General features: G+C 32.3%; 1 protein-coding gene across 1 annotated transcript in view; it reads left to right on the top strand.

Moving 5' to 3' along the window:
• The window catches only part of LOC145249753 (sushi, von Willebrand factor type A, EGF and pentraxin domain-containing protein 1-like), a 352,081-nt gene that overhangs the window by 130,226 nt on the left and 205,227 nt on the right, over positions 1–16,628 (top strand). The window contains exon 3 of the mRNA XM_080111697.1: positions 14,628–14,780. Within this exon, the coding sequence (XP_079967823.1) occupies positions 14,628–14,780 (153 nt within the window). The remainder of the gene's footprint in view (positions 1–14,627; positions 14,781–16,628) is intronic.

The following is a 16,628-nucleotide window of genomic DNA, read 5'->3' as shown; positions in this document are numbered from 1 at the left end:
AAAAAGTAACCTATTTCTATTAAAACGTTTATCTTTCTACTTCTCTCTATCCGCCTCTTTATGTTTCCCTCCTCAACTTCCTCTTTCTCTTTCACCCAGCCTATTCCTCTCTAGCTGGGTATACACACACAGACAACTGTCCCTAAACAATAGATTTCTCTAGTGTTTTCTTTTCAAATTAACACTAAAAATAAAGCCGACACTTTCTAACGAAACTCGGCCCAGTTTACCCCCAGAGAATTAATATTTTTTTTCTCTAAATTTTAGATATTATTTATCCAGGACAATGCTGCTCAAAAATATGCCAACTTTGTGATTTTGTGGTTTCTTATTTATTTTTTTTTTTTTTTTCGTTTTTTTTTTTGTATTTTTTTTTTTACTTTTAGTTGAACACTCAAACACAGATACACACAGACAACTACCTTTTTTATTATAGATTTCGACAGTTAATTATTAATTCTTGGACTCATACTATTTCGATTTGGTTTCTCTGATTTTCTTACATATCAACTTTTTTTCGGTTATTAACTAATAATGATTCCAAGAGTTAGCTAGCTCGTTTAACTCTTTAGATTTGTTTCTTGTTTTAGTTTACACAAAAATGCTTCAGCTTTTCCATTCTATATTATAATTCAACTTTTATACTGTCTTTAGTTTATTAGATGGTTAGGTGAAAGTGGTTAACATGAAATGTATTTGCTACACATGATACGCAGATATATAGCCGGAAGTTTTTATTATATTTATATTTTTTTTATTTTTTACAAAATTAAATTTGGTAATTCTGTATTTTCCAGACTGTGTTAAGATAATAACATTATTCTTGGCAGTTTAACTATTCTGTACTTTCACCTAACAATTGAATTAGCAAAAGATACCTTAATATTGAAATTTAACTTGAAAAGCCTATCAAAAAATTAGCACGGTCAATAATCTGCAGAAGTACCAAAGCATAATCACATTGACACACCGATCCCAATTATATTATCGAAGTTGAGCCTGGTCAGTACTAAAATGGGTGCCCATTGGGGAATTCCAGGTGCTGTATGTGCTCTCTGCTTATCTTGGCATTGTTTCCAGTCGCCTAGCACTTCTCCTTGCCACTCGAGCAGTGCCGATTCAAGAGAGGTGTGGTTGATGATTGTGAAACCCTTGCCTCACGATTATATGCACAGACACCCTGACAAATGAAGATTCCATAAACATGTAAGAAGTAGATAATAAAAAAGATTGATAGCTAGCATAAAAGTAAAGTATATATTATTTAATCAATTGGAATGCTTATTGAGATGAATATTATTTATTTATTTATTTAATGCGGACAATTATCCTCATCTTTTATTAATTGTTTCACAACGTTTCGGCCAACTATTCCTCTAGCCTTTGTCAGGTGGTTACCGTGATGGGATAGGAACTCTGAATCTCCTAACTGCATTACAGAGGAGTTACCACATATTAAGGCCCGAAGGCCACTCGAGGATAAATGTTAATGCATGTACAGTGATGGAAATTAGGTATAAATTTAATATTTAAGGCTCGACAAGAATTTGTTTACACTGGACTTGAAAACGAGCATGTTGTACTCAGCCAGAGTTCCACAAGCAAGCAGAAAAGAAGCTTTGTTCATATAACTTGCATTTAGATTTAGGCACAGATAGAGAGTGGGGGAAATTGTTGATAGTGATTGCAGCTGGGCGAGTGCTTTTTGTGAAAGTTTAACAAGGAGAACCAGAGACTGAAGCTCTGACGAGCACCTGCCATGAAAATAATGATAGAGAAGAGCTAGGCTCGCAAAGTCTCTTCTGTGAGAAAGAGATTGTATGGAGAAAAGGGCATCACCTATCAAATTTCAAAGCCGAGAGTTCTTGGCAAAAAGTTTGGCTTTGTCAAATGCTGATAAAATTACCTCAGGCGCGTTGATGATGGTTGGAATTAAGGACGCACATCTGGACCTTATTTCTTATTCTCCAAAACTCATGGAAGCTAAACCTCTTTTTTCTACTTTGGACTTGATAGACTGAACATATGCTCTCGTATTTTTCATTATCCTTTTGCAGTGATTGCTGACAGTTCTAGATAATGTGGAATTACAGTACCCCTACTTATTTACATCAACATATATATATATGTGTTGATGTATATATATATATATATATATATATATATATATATATATATATATATATATATATATGTTGATGTATATATATTATCATATTGTATGAATCCGAAGATTCTATCCTTGACATTGGTTTCCTCGATATTTTTGCAGTCAGAATTTTTCTAGAAAGACATAGAAAGACAGAAGGGGCCACAAGAAAGTTGTCAACATCCTACGTGAAAGTGATTTTTTTTTTTTTGAACGAACTGGATTCTAACTTGGAACACCCAGGTCGTCAGTCTGTGTCATTAACCATTTGACCACCGTCACCTCATATATATATATATATATATATATATATATATATATATATATATATATATATATATATATATATATTTCCGTACCTATTTTTCATATACCATATACTATATATATATATATATATATATATATATATATATATATATATATATATATATATATATATATATATATATATATATATATCAAATATATGTAATACATCTGTATATAAAAAACCAACTAGCATAAACTCTAGCCTCCTGAACTTTAAAAGTGAGTGTCCACAAAGGTACAAAATAGCCATAATAAAAAATTTACTAAATCGTGCTAAAATGATATCCTCCACAAAAAAAGCATTGCTAATTGAAATAAAAAACATTAAACAAGTACTCATCAATAATCATTTCCCCAATTACATTGTTGATGAACAAATAAAAAAAATGCTACAATCTTCCGATAACCAGAATAATAATGTTAGCCAACACCGCAATGCAAACCCCATTAATATATTTTACCAAAATCAAATGACGCCTAATTTCAGAATCGAAGAAAATGCAATAAAAAATATTATACGAAGATACTTGACGCCCGTTGACAGTAATTTTAAAATTAAATTTATTATCTATTATAGGAAATTTCGAACACAAAACCTTGTGGTTAAAAACAACTCTTCACCGGCGATAAAAACGTTGGAGCAAACCAATGTAGTATATAAATTTAAATGCTCTATTGGAGAATGTAACTCCAAAAATAATACATACATTGGGCATACAACAACAACGTTGTCCCGGCGAATAACTATGCACCTTAACGACACAAGCGCGATTTACAAACATTTAAAAAAAGAACATAGCTGTCCCCCCTCCAATGTTAGAAAGGTCCTCGTTGACAACACAAAAATTATACAACGGGAAAATAATGTAAAAAAATTAAAGATTCTTGAAGCGTCGTACATTAGAACTCTTCAACCTAATATAAATGACATTGCATTTCAAAAAAGCAGTAACGTTCTGAAATGTCTTGCGTAGTGCGTGTTGGACGGACTTCGTACATGGTGTCTACGAACTTGCTGGTTTTAACACTCGAATTTTTAATCGACTTTTATTCTTAATCGACTTTTATTTTAACTCATCACTGAATATATATATTTTAGTTTTCATTTTTAATCCTCATTTTCGCAATCCTGTATTTTTAACACCTGATGATGATTCGTGGACGAATCGAAAGCGCTCGTAACAGCAACATGTATGGATCCTTTATTAATATTTTTGATTTTGAAACAAAAAAGACAATACGAAAAATTGAAAAATTAAAAAAAAGAATTATAAGACAAAATGTCTCCGTTGTATTTAATAATATTTGCTTGAATATATATATATATATATATATATATATATATATATATATATATATATATAATACACAGATTAAGAATCAGGTGAAATATCCTAATAGATATTACTTAAGGTAATACTTTCAGGGTGATCCTAGCCAAAAAGGAGAAGCTCAATATTTAAGAATAGAGCAATATTTAAAATTAAATTCTGAAAATCAAAATATAGATACATATATTCGAGTTAAGAATTTATTGTTTGACAATAGGAATATATAGAAGGGGGTTATGTTCCCCTTCTATATATTCCTATTGTCAAACAATAAATTCTTAACTCGAATATATGTATCTATATTTTGATTTTCAGAATTTAACTTTAAACTTATATATATATATATATATATATATATATATATATATATATATATATATATATATATATATATATAATTTATTTGTAACTGAAACACATTTTATACTGTAATCAATAATATTTAACCTTCTAATTTCTAAAAATAAAAATAATCACATGGCCTCGAAAGTAGTGTAACAAAGACACTATTAGTGTGGAAAATAATGGCATGAGAGAGAGAGCGAGAGAGAGAGAGAAAGAGAGAGAGAGAGAGAGAGAGAGAGAGGAGGTACTTATGGGCATGCAATAAGTCAACAAACGCACTGGAGTTGACACAGTCCTGACTACTGAATATTTAGTGTAGAAACAAATGATAATATAAAGTTATATTTGAAATTCTTCAATTTATTTATTGCGGACTATTATTCTCATCTTTCTTAATTGTTGTTATACAACGTTTCGGCCAACGATTCCTCTGGTCTTCATCAGGTGGTAACCACGACGGGATAGGAACTCCGAATCTCCTAACTGAATTCTCAGCAATCACTATCATCCATAGTTGTTGTCGTCTCACCACGTTTTGGCCAAGTAGGCCTCTGGCTGGCTTCAGAGAGGATTGAAACCGCTATCTTCAGACAATTCTCACCTGGAACCATAGAGATTCAACGTCTCTATCCGCTGCGCCACGGGCCCCGAAGGGCGATTAAGGTTGAATTTTTTGGTCTTATAAATTCATGTTTATTTATTATCTTCCATGGTCGGGTCCGTACCGAATGGTATATATATTATTTTAATTGGAATTCATCCAAAGTTGTTTTCGTCTCACCACGTTTTGATCAAGTAAGCCTCTGGCCGGCTTTGGGTAAGATTGAAACCGCTATCTTCAGACAATTCTCAACTATGGATGGCAGTTACAGACGATTTTATAACCTTGTTATTAAATAAAAATGTAATTTTCTGGTTTTCCATGACAATTTCAGAGGGCCGTTTTCTAATAAATCGAATAACTCGTTGAAACTACTTAAAAATATAACTCAAGTTTTGTTTTGCGGTTTAAAATGATAATTTAAAATTTGATACTTTTTTTTAATTCTTTAGAATGTTAAAGTTATGTGAAGAAAAAAATTTTTTTTAATATTAATAAATTTTAAAAAAGGAAAATTAAAACAGATTTTAAAAAGGATAAAATTTTCCTATATTTCTCAATGGTCTTAAACAGCACATCCCCAACGCCTAATATCACAGGCCACCGCGAATCTTAGCCAGTCCTAAAGGAACTAGAATGCATCTCATCATTGAAACTTCTATACAATAAGATGCCTGTGTTTATTTTTCAAGCCTGCCTTTGTAAGAGAGATTAAAAGCTGACAAATTTTGGTTTCAAACTTAGATAAATGAAGAAAACGAAGTGAAAGAGAGAAAGAGATAGAGGACGAGTAAAAAAAATAAATTAAAATCTTCTGCTTCATCTGTACAAAATCTCCCACCATTAAAAATGAATGACCATTTCATATAAAACAAGTCAAAATATAGGATGGCTATATGTGCGTGTGTGTGTGCGTTTGTGAGTGTGTGTGAGTGTGTGTATATATATATATGTATGTATATATATGTATATGTATATATATGTATATATGTGTATATATATGCATATATATGTGTATATATATGCATGTATATATACACACACACACACACACACACACACATATATATATATATGCATATATATATGCATATATATGTGTGTGTGTGTGTGTGTGTGTGTGTGTGTGTGTGTGTGTGTGTGTGTGTGTGTGTGTGTGTGTGTGTGTGTGTGCCTGTAATATATAATATAACATGGCTGTCATCGTTGCCGCTCTCATATCTCAATTATTTACCCACCCAGCAACGGACGAGAAGTCTGGGAGCCATATTTCGTTCCACTTCCAGCGGAATAGAACACTGTTTTTCTTTCTGTCTGGCTCTGGCTGTGTGGAAGCCCAGCCATCTGCACCACGTATTGATTCCTCTTACCCTCCGAGAAGTGTCAAGAAATATAAGACAAATATTACACTGTGGGGAAAAAGAATTAAATTTCACTGATACCATTAGCGTCTCAACACTTAGAAATGATTCATAATAGGAATGACCGTTCTCCATTATAATAGATGTATCGTTAGGCTATAATAGAAATTCGATCTGATTCCAAAAATTAATCAACAAGGGACATCATTGCATCCCTGTTTTGTTGTTGTTGTTTTTTGCATGTTGGAGGTCTTTGCTAAAAGGAGACTAATCCTTTTGTAAATTCTACTGCAACCAATAAGTGGAGCATGAAGCTTTTAATAGAATTTGTTGTCATTATTGTGATGATGATGCTGATCATCATTAGGGCTAGGACAACAGCATATTCTTTTCATTGTTTTGATTCTCGATTATACATCCGTTGATATCTTAGATGCTTTTATATAGAGTGATGTGGTTCTCGGTTGATTAACTGTCTCTAACTGTGTGGGATATATACTTGAGAGTCAAAACAATGAAAAGAATATGCTGTTGTCACAGCCCTAATCATCATCCTGATCATGATTATCATGATCATCATCATCATCATCATCATTTAACATTTGTTTTACACGTTCTTATACTTTAAGACATGAGCTTCCAAACTAACCTATTTCTGACTAGATCTTTATTTATCCTTCTTTCTCTTGAATCCATTTTTATCACTTCTTAGCATGTTTTCTTTGACCTTTTTCTGACAACTGACATTGCTACCGCAACTTTTCCACATTTACTAACCTAAGAACTCTTATTTATTCTTTCAACGTGACCATACCATCAACATCTCCTGCGCACGTCATACTATACTGTTTGGATTTAATCTGCCTCTGAGCTCATCAGAATTAAGTCAGTTTTTAACACTCACACTGCACATCTCTCATATCATCTCCATATCATTTCTCTCCATGCAATGCATATCCTCAACCCTCACTGGCCAAGTTTCACTTCCATATCATCACACTGTTTGCACATGATAGACTTTTCTTGCTGGTTTGTAATGACAGAACTTTCCTGAACTTACCCCTAACTCTTGCAATCATACTAGCATTTGCTCTATCCTGTGCACCAATGTGTTCTGTTATAAATAATGTTAAAGTAGGTTGTAATTCAAAGGTTATCTAATCCTTTCATTGGTCTGTGGTGAAACAGGAATTAAACAGCTATACAGGGTGGAACGATAAAATTATAGTTCTAAAAAAGACGACATGATTCCATTTCTGTTTGATGAAAATCAGTTTTCTTTTTTTGTTGTAGGCCATCTTCTAGTTGGTCAGTTGTGTACAAATCCTAAGAATGATAGGAATCTTCTACTATGTCTGAAAGTGACACAATGTTCAACAAGCGAGATCGGAGATGTGCCACTGTATAACTCATGCTCTCTGCCGATACAAGTTATGACAACAGGACCATTGCCAGCACCCTCAAAATGCATCACTGGATAGTCACGAATAATAGAGATGTTCCCATCTTTATGTTATGAAAACAAAGTTTCCGGCCACGGTTATTGTCTTTGTTGTGATTTCAAGTGAGGACCACATCATGCCACCTCACATCTTGGAAGTCAACTTGAAAGTCAACACCAAAGTGTAGCTGGCTGTGCTGAAGAGTGTGGTGATCCCCTGATACAATCAGGTGGCTGCTGGCAGACCCTGGGTGTGGCAGCAGGACTCGGTACCAGCCCACAAGTCCAAAGAGACACAGGCTTGGCTTCAGAAAGATTGCTACGACTTTCGACCCTTCTCTCACTGAGATTTTTATCATTAAAATTAATGCATCTTGTAAGCAGTTGGCAAAATAATTAGGATTAATATTGAATATTCTACAGTGAGTTTAGTTATTTTGTTTCACAGCACATCAACCCCTTTTCAGTTATTCATGCTGGATCCAACAATTTTGTAGAAAGTTATGCTTCAGGTCCTTTATATCTTTCATCATTAATTCGTAGTGCTTGGTTTGGCTTTTTTGTAGTGTATTCTGTTGTTTTTCTTCCCGGCCCGGCAGAGCATGGTTGAGTTTTGCAAAGGTAAAGGAATAGGATATTATTGTTTAGTGCGTTTTAAGTCAGCCAATAGCAAAGTGGAGGGGTGGGAAAGAGAGGGGATTGTTTTTATTTTGGCTTTGCTGGACATGATTGAGTTTTGCAAAGAGTTAACAGACAAAAAAATAAAAGGCTTTTAATGTACAGTACATTTTAGTCAGGAAACCAATATCTTCAGACAGCCTGATCTAGTAGCACTTGTTGAATATTCTATAAATATGACTTAATGCCGAATGTAGCTCAGGACAATTAAGTCTTTTTATATATGAAGTAACGTACCATCTGTATTTATATTTATTGTTATACTAAAGCTGTGTTAACCAACGTTTGTTTCCCTTGGTCTTTTTTTTTTTTTTTTTTTGTATATCACACAAAATACATGCTAAAATATTCATCAGCTTTGAGATTCTGTTATGTTTTAAACAGAACTTCCATTTTAACTGTTTGTGAAGAGCTCATCAGATTACCCATCTTTTACTAAGTTTCTATCACTTTCACCCTCTCTCGCTGTATGTTGTTTGGACCCCAGCTCTTCTTGATGTTGTCTGCAACACGCTTCTTTCTGACCGTCTAACTCTCTCTCTCTTTCTCTCTCTATCCTTTTCTCTCTGTTCACAGGGTTATAAATAGTCGAAGGTAATAAAGAAACAAAAGGTTAAAAAGATTGGAATAGTCCATGATAAACGATAGGGAATATCACCACAGGCAGCAATACTATTTAATCTGTAGTTGGAGAGGAAAACAGAGAAAGAAGCGTCAATTCACTGTTTTGATCCCTCATTGTAATTTCGCTGCCTTTTCCAGTAGTTTCTTTCCACGAACTGTAGGCTTGTGGGCAGTTTTTCTCCTACCTATAGCCTTGGTCTTTTCAAGACTAAGGTTAATAAGTATTTCCTTTTTAATAATCATCTTTCGTTCTGTTTAGCTCTTTTCATCAGGTGGCTCTATGCCTTGTCGGGAGCTATTTCAACTAAAAATAATGGAATCTTACTTTTTTTTTTTTTTTTTTGTTATTAATTTATCTCACTTCATGAATTTATTTATTTCTGAATACAAACAATATAAACCTGAGCTCAGTGTGTAATTCAAACAAGTCACATCATTTTTTTCATTATTACATTTTCATCCCAAACAAGGCACAGTGCTACTTTGATGTAGAATGCTACTATCAGGGACATACATAGCAGGGATACTGTATATAGAGTTAAACAGCAAGATGATTGTTCACATTACACTTGAACTTATGCATGTCAGTACACTTGGGGAAGCAGGAAACCGGAAGAGAATTCCAGAGTCTAGCAGTTCTGAGGAAGAAACTATTAGAGTAGAAGGCTTTCTTACATCTAGGGATCTCTACTGTGTAGGGGTGGGATTTTTCTGCTTGTCGGGTTTGATGGGGGTATTTACATCGAGGGGGTACTAGAGCTTGTTTTTGTGTTGGAGCATTCACCATTAAAATAATTGTAAAACAGGCAGAGGGATGCAACATTTCGTTGATGGGACAGAGGTTGAAGCTTAGATAACAGTTCAGGACTTTTAAGGCTGGCGACTCTCTTTTAAACCCTGTTCAGAATTGAGAGACTAGTAGCAGATGCACCAGCTCAAATGTGGCAACAATACTCCATACATGGGCGAATGGTCACCTTATAGAGGTAAAGGATACTTTCAGGCATGAGTAACTTTCTAGCACGGTAGAGAGAGCCCACCTTCTTCGTGGCAACCTTGGCAATGCTTTCAATGTTCCCTCTAGAACTCTTTCAACTACAATCTTATCAGGAGAAAATCGATAGCATACAATTAAAAAATATATTATTGACGAAAATAAAGAGTTTTTTTTATATGTATTAAAGGTGCTAAAAGACGACTAAAATAAGCAATTTAATTCAATAAACGAGTATAAGACGACTAAAATGGCACCACGTGGGAGAAAAATAAATAAATATATTTGGACCGCTTGAAATATAAAAAATAAAATATTAAATACAAAAAAATAACATCGTTTTCATACTTCAAAAACCCCTCACAACCTTGAAATCACACACACACACACACACACACACACACACACACACACACACACACACACACCCACACACACACACACACGCACACACACACACACACATGTATATATATATATATATATATATATATATATATATATATATATATATATATATATATATATATAAAAGATAAAAATTGTCTGATTTGCTGCTGCATATTTTAATCTTATTAGATTTACAAACTTGAAATTTTGTAAGAATGAACTCCTATGGAAACAGATTGTTTATATATATATATATATATATATATATATATATATATATATATACTAGCAAATGTACCCGTCGTTGACTGGGTTCAAAAACAGCCTACAGAAAATGGACTCTGATTTATGAAAGTATGATAGGTTATGAAAAGGAAGGGTTGTAATGAGATAGCTTCGAATTTGGGAGTATCAAAACCAAAGCAAAATATGATGAAAGTAAAAATAAAATAGATAAACCCCATAATTTATTATACCATACCTGTTCACGCTGAAACACATCACAATATTCTAACTTTGTAACATATTTCCATTCTATGGAGATCAGGCGCGAACGAACACCCCATAATTTTATTATACCATATCTCTTCAAACTGAAACATAATTATCAAAGTGTACTTACGCAGATAGATATGAAAAGTCTTTATTAAAGTTTGTGCTTATTTCCATTCTATGGAGGCCAGGCGCGAACGCAGACCCCACAATTTAATTATACCATCCCTAATTAAGTTAAAACATACTTGTCAAAGTATTCTGATGTACATCTATATCGAAAACACTTGTAAACGCTTTTTTTATTTTTTATTTCCATACTTTGTGGACCAGGCGCGAACGCAGTCCCCACAATTTCAATGAACTACTGTTCTGCCAGATCAAACATACCCATTCCTGTGTCTCGATACATCTTCTATCATTATATGTAATCAGTTTTTTAAAATAGTCAACCATATAGGAGCTTATTCGTGACACACACACACACACACACACACACACACACTAAGCTTTATATTATATATATATATGTATATATATATATATATATATATATATATATATATATATATATATATATACATATATATATAACGAGGTCTGTCTGAGAGAGTATGACCCAGATATGTACACATACTTAGAATTTTTTAACTTTGTTTTTAATAAAATTTAAAACCTTGTACATTACACAGAAAATGAATTGTCAATATAACTGTCTAATTGGGACTTAAAGTTAAGTCTACAAGACAATAATTAATTACAAACAACATTTAATTTGACCCACAGATTTTGCCACGTTCAGAAAAAATACTTGTGGATCAAAATAAATAGTGTCAGTAAAAATTATCCTGTAGACTTACGTTTTTGCTCTATATATTAAATACTTCGAGCTCTGTAGTCGGAGACATAATATCCGATATATCTATTTGAATTGAACCTAAAATCTCAAATTTTCAAAATCATCACGCACACACACACACACACACACTGAACTATAAAGATGTTGCACTGAGATCTGGAAAAATACATTCAATGCAAAGATGGTTAAGTATAAACAAAAATATATAAATTTAGTAATAAAAATATATGCAATTGTTTGGATCAACAAAAAATATTAAGATTTGGTGTTTTGAAAATTAAAAACGTATGCTGATTCAACGCATTAAAAGATTATGAAACTGCGGTATTTATTATTTATTATTATATGACATTAATTATTAAATTCGTTATAAAATAATTATGGAGAGCGTGACACAAGCAATCGGGTGGATTAGAGTTATGTAGAAAATATCAAATTACAAAATACATAATTAAATATAGCTATTAGTTTCTTGATGAGAAGTGCCAACATTTGATAATGGCTACAGCGTCAACCGAAAGTGTTTAGGAGAGAAAAAAAAAAAAAACATTGGCCAATTCTTACAACGAAAGCCTGTGGACATGTGAAAGACTCTTATAATAACATTCGTTGTAATCCTTGTTCAACTAAAGGTTTATAAAGGATAATTTTCTGATCAAATTTACTTATATATAGCAGAACTCATGTTCTGGCATTGCGTGGGAAAGGCGAGGAACCCCAAAACCATTGCTCCAACCACTGAATCCTATACTGCTATTTTTTTTTTTTTTTTAATTTCTATAAATACATATTTCCAACTAGAATAAAATGAAAACCAAATAAAATCAAGTAAAACGTTTTCTTAGCTGTTTATGAATATCCGGCGTCAATGCAGACTCCATAAACCCCAACTGAAAAATAAATAATATAAATTAGGCTGTCTGCGTTTTCAGTGTCTTTTAGGTAAGTTTTATGCATGAGTGCACAAAACCCCTAATGAAAGATTAATTTGCAACACAAAAGTACAGAGAAATTAACACCTTTTTTTTTTTTTTAGAAAAAAACAACGAAAGGGGTTATTTCGAAGGGAAAGAAAAGGAAAGGAACAGCAAGTTCTAGGATGTTCACGTGTCGAGAAGCAGAAACTTGAAGTGTCACCAGGTTGTCAAGTGGAAGTCTTCAGTTAAGCAGTCACAGCCTGGGAGGAGGTTCAGAGATTCAGTGAACAGAGTGAGAGGAGAGAGATCTGTCTTGTTTGGTGGTCGGAGCTCCTCTGCTCTCTGCTGGCTAGTTCCTGACAGGTATAAGTAGTTCCTTTAGGGACATATAGGATTAATGCGCCCTAGTAGCTGACTGTCAGTGCGTGGCCGCTTCAGCAAGGGGACATTAATCTACAAGAGAAGATAGTTTGCTATGGTGACTGCTATAGCATCAAAGTCTATTTTAAAAAGCATAAAAGAGAAATTAGAATTTTGAAAACGTACACGTTTAGTTGCTAAAGAACTTGGATTGTGTAATTTATCAGCATCCTCGAATCGCATTTCAAGTTGTGATGCTGAAAACCTATACAACAGAAACGCGCAAGGTACCTCTTAGAGACCATATGTGTTTGATTAATGAGTTCCTATTTACAATGCCTCTCCACGCGACAGAGTTAGACACCAGGTTCGTTTTTAACGTGGAGGAAGGAACAAAAATAAAAATTGAAGATTTGCCAAAACGGTTTTTCTGAGGTGGACAAATCCTCTCCAACCCATCCTACGCTGATGACATTGCTCTTGTTAATGAATGCACACATAAACTTGAAGGTTTTGTTAATGTATTAGCAAAGAATGCAAAGGAGATAGGATTGAACCTAGAGAAAACAGAATGTATGTCTACATTAATGGTGAATGCTCTGACGAACTGCAGACACTTGTGCCCCCACAACGTAGACACCCTCGACAAACCCGACAGGCAGCTAAATCCCACCCCACACAGTAGAGATCCCTAGATGTAAAAGATCTTTCTACTCCAGTAGTTTCTTCCCCAGAACCGCTAGACTCTGGAATTCCATTCCAGGTCCCTGCTTCCCTAACTGTACTGACATGCAGAAGTTCAAGTGTAACGTGAACCGACATCTTGCTGCCCAAATCCCAACATAGTGCCCCAATAGTTGCTGCCTATGATAGTAGCCCCCTACACCAAAGTGGCAATGTGCCTTGTTTGGGGTGAAAATGTAATAAAAAAATAAAAAAAAAAGAAAGTTTAATCTAAACATGACTGTTCACAGTAAACCCATCAAAGGTAACCCAATTCATTTATTCAGGGTATAAACTGACTTTCTCCAGTGATCACGAGACGATATTGAAACACAGAATCGAGCTGGGCTGGGCGGTTTTCCAAAAACACAGCATCATTCTAAAATCAAAAAAGGGTGCTGGTAACTGTTAAAGTAAAAGTCTATTTAATTTATATTCTCTCAGTAGTTTTATATGTCTAGTAGTTTTATATGGCCTTGATTGTATTGTGATACAATCAAGGCCATATAAAACTACTAGACAACTAGACAGTCGCATTGAGGTGTTTCAAAATCATGTCATTACGAGACATGGCCTGATCAAAAAAAAAATATCCATCCTCTGTTAAACTACTTCCCTACCCCCTCTACTTGATAAAATCAAAAGTAAAATCCTTAAACTTTTGGCCATATCAAACGATCTACCATTAGTCTGGCAAAGTTATGCTTCTAGGGTATGTTTGAAGGCAAAAGAGGCAGAAGGATAGAAAATGTTTTTGATTGGACATCTCTTAACAGTTGGGCGTCCATCAACCAACTTGCCCTGGATCGAAAGGAATGGCGAAAAATAAGTCACATGTGTTTGAAATCCACACCATGTGGAAGATGCAATTCATGATGATAGTGAAACCTTATCACTTATGAAAAACTCTGCTTTTTGCTTTAATTAATGACACTGACGTTTTTTTTAATATCTTTTACAATTCACCGATTTATCTTAAAAGGAATTTGTTGTTGATACGAGTCAAATTTGTTTTCACTTGTTTGATTTAGTCTCATCTGATCTTTTCAGATTCTCAACTTGAAGAATGGGAAATTGCTGGCAGAAAAAGTTTGTGCAACAACACTTGTTCCAAACATGCGGTGTGTGCGTGTGGCACAAGGATTGGACAATACCAATGCATTTGCAATGCTGGTTATGAAGGGGATGGAATTAAATGTAAATGTAAGTATAAAAGAATTCTCTTTATATATATATATATATATATATATATATATATATATATATATATATATATATATATATATATTATTACCGTTTTATCTGTTTAGTTACACATGTTTCCGCTACTGAATCGTATTAACGATCCAGTAACTTCGTCAGACTTGGACAGAAGTGGTTATTATGATTTGAAAAGACGATATTAGAAGGAGGCGATTTAAAAAAAAGGGGGGTGGGATCTCCATTTAAATCCGGCAACATTTGATTTTTAAGATTTAATAACTAAAGAAGAGAAAGAAAAAGAAGAAAGAAAAAAGAGAGGAAAAGAGGGTGGGGTTGAATTAAAGAAAACTTTAACCAGACATCATACGGATTTCCAGTGTATGCAGAAAAAGATTATATATATATATATATATATATATATATATATATATATATATATAAATATATATATATATATATATATATATATATATATATATATATATATATATATATATATATATATAAATTAATCAAAACTAATCAAAACCAAACATCAATTGTTAAATAGGATATTTTAAAGAAAACCAACACTTGTCAATTTTTTAATTTTTGTTTTATTTATGCCAGATTAAAAATGTTATATAATTGGATTCAAATATAGAGACGGGCTCTTAAATAATAAAAAGACACGAGATATCAATAAATTATAGGCATTATAAATCACACCTCACCGGCCATCTGCATACCCCACTCTAAATTCAATGTTAACATCAAATATTTTAGTTTTTAATATTTTAATTCATGCATTTTCTATGTATCTTTAATTATACTTTTGCTTTAATATTCACTTTATTAATTTATTTTTAATATTAATTTATTTAATTTATTTAATTTATTTAATTTATTTAATTTATTTTTAATATTAATTTAATTAATTTATTTAATTTATTTTTAATATTCACTTTATTAATTTATTCACTTTATTAATTTATTTTTAATATTAATTTATTTAATTTATTTAATTTATTTAATTTATTTAATTTATTTTTAATATTCACTTTATTAATTTATTTTTAATATTAATTTATTTAATTTATTTAATTTATTTAATTTATTTTTAATATTCACTTTATTAATTTATTCACTTTATTAATTTATTTTTAATATTCACTTTATTTTCGTACTATCACTAATTTTATCATTCTATCTTTAATTGATGCACTCTCTCACACACTACTAAATAAAAACTTAATTCATTTTAAAAAAGGTAAATAACATTAATTCATTTAAAATGCTATTGCTATTAAAGACTTATGTGTCCCTTGTCTCTTTTTTCTCTATCTTTCTGTAACATACATAACCTTTCATTAAATAAACACTACGATTTTTTCTATTTTGCTTGAAATTTAATGGAAACTTTTCGAAACAATGCTCCCATTTTTAGGACAAGAAATAGTTTGGTTTTTTTAATTTAATATTTTAAAATAAATTAAAATAAATAAATTCCAACCCTTCTTAATAACAGTCATAATTATTCTGTACATTTTTTCTCATAACTTCTTGACTTTATTTTTAGTTAGGGTCGCTACAAAGAATAAAATCTGAGTATGTGTAAATCTTGGTATTTATGCCTAAACGAAAATTTTTATATAATTAGATTTAAAGATAGAGATGGGTTCTTAAATAAAAAACATGAAATATCAATAAATTGTATGCATTAAAAATCACACCTTCTCAGTCGTCTACATACTTTCCCTTAAATTCAATATTAACATAAAATATTTTCGTCTTTAATCTTTTAGTTCATGCAATTTCTATGTATTTTTAATTTATACTTTTGCTTTATATTTTTAATTTATTTTATTT

The sequence above is a fragment of the Euprymna scolopes genome, chromosome 1 (genome assembly GCF_053919585.1).
Source record: "Euprymna scolopes isolate OS-2025 chromosome 1, ASM5391958v1, whole genome shotgun sequence".
Classification (NCBI taxonomy): Eukaryota; Metazoa; Mollusca; class Cephalopoda; order Sepiida; family Sepiolidae; genus Euprymna; species Euprymna scolopes.
The sequence above is the reverse complement of the archived record's forward strand: the minus strand, read 5'-3'. Positions and strand labels throughout refer to the sequence as shown.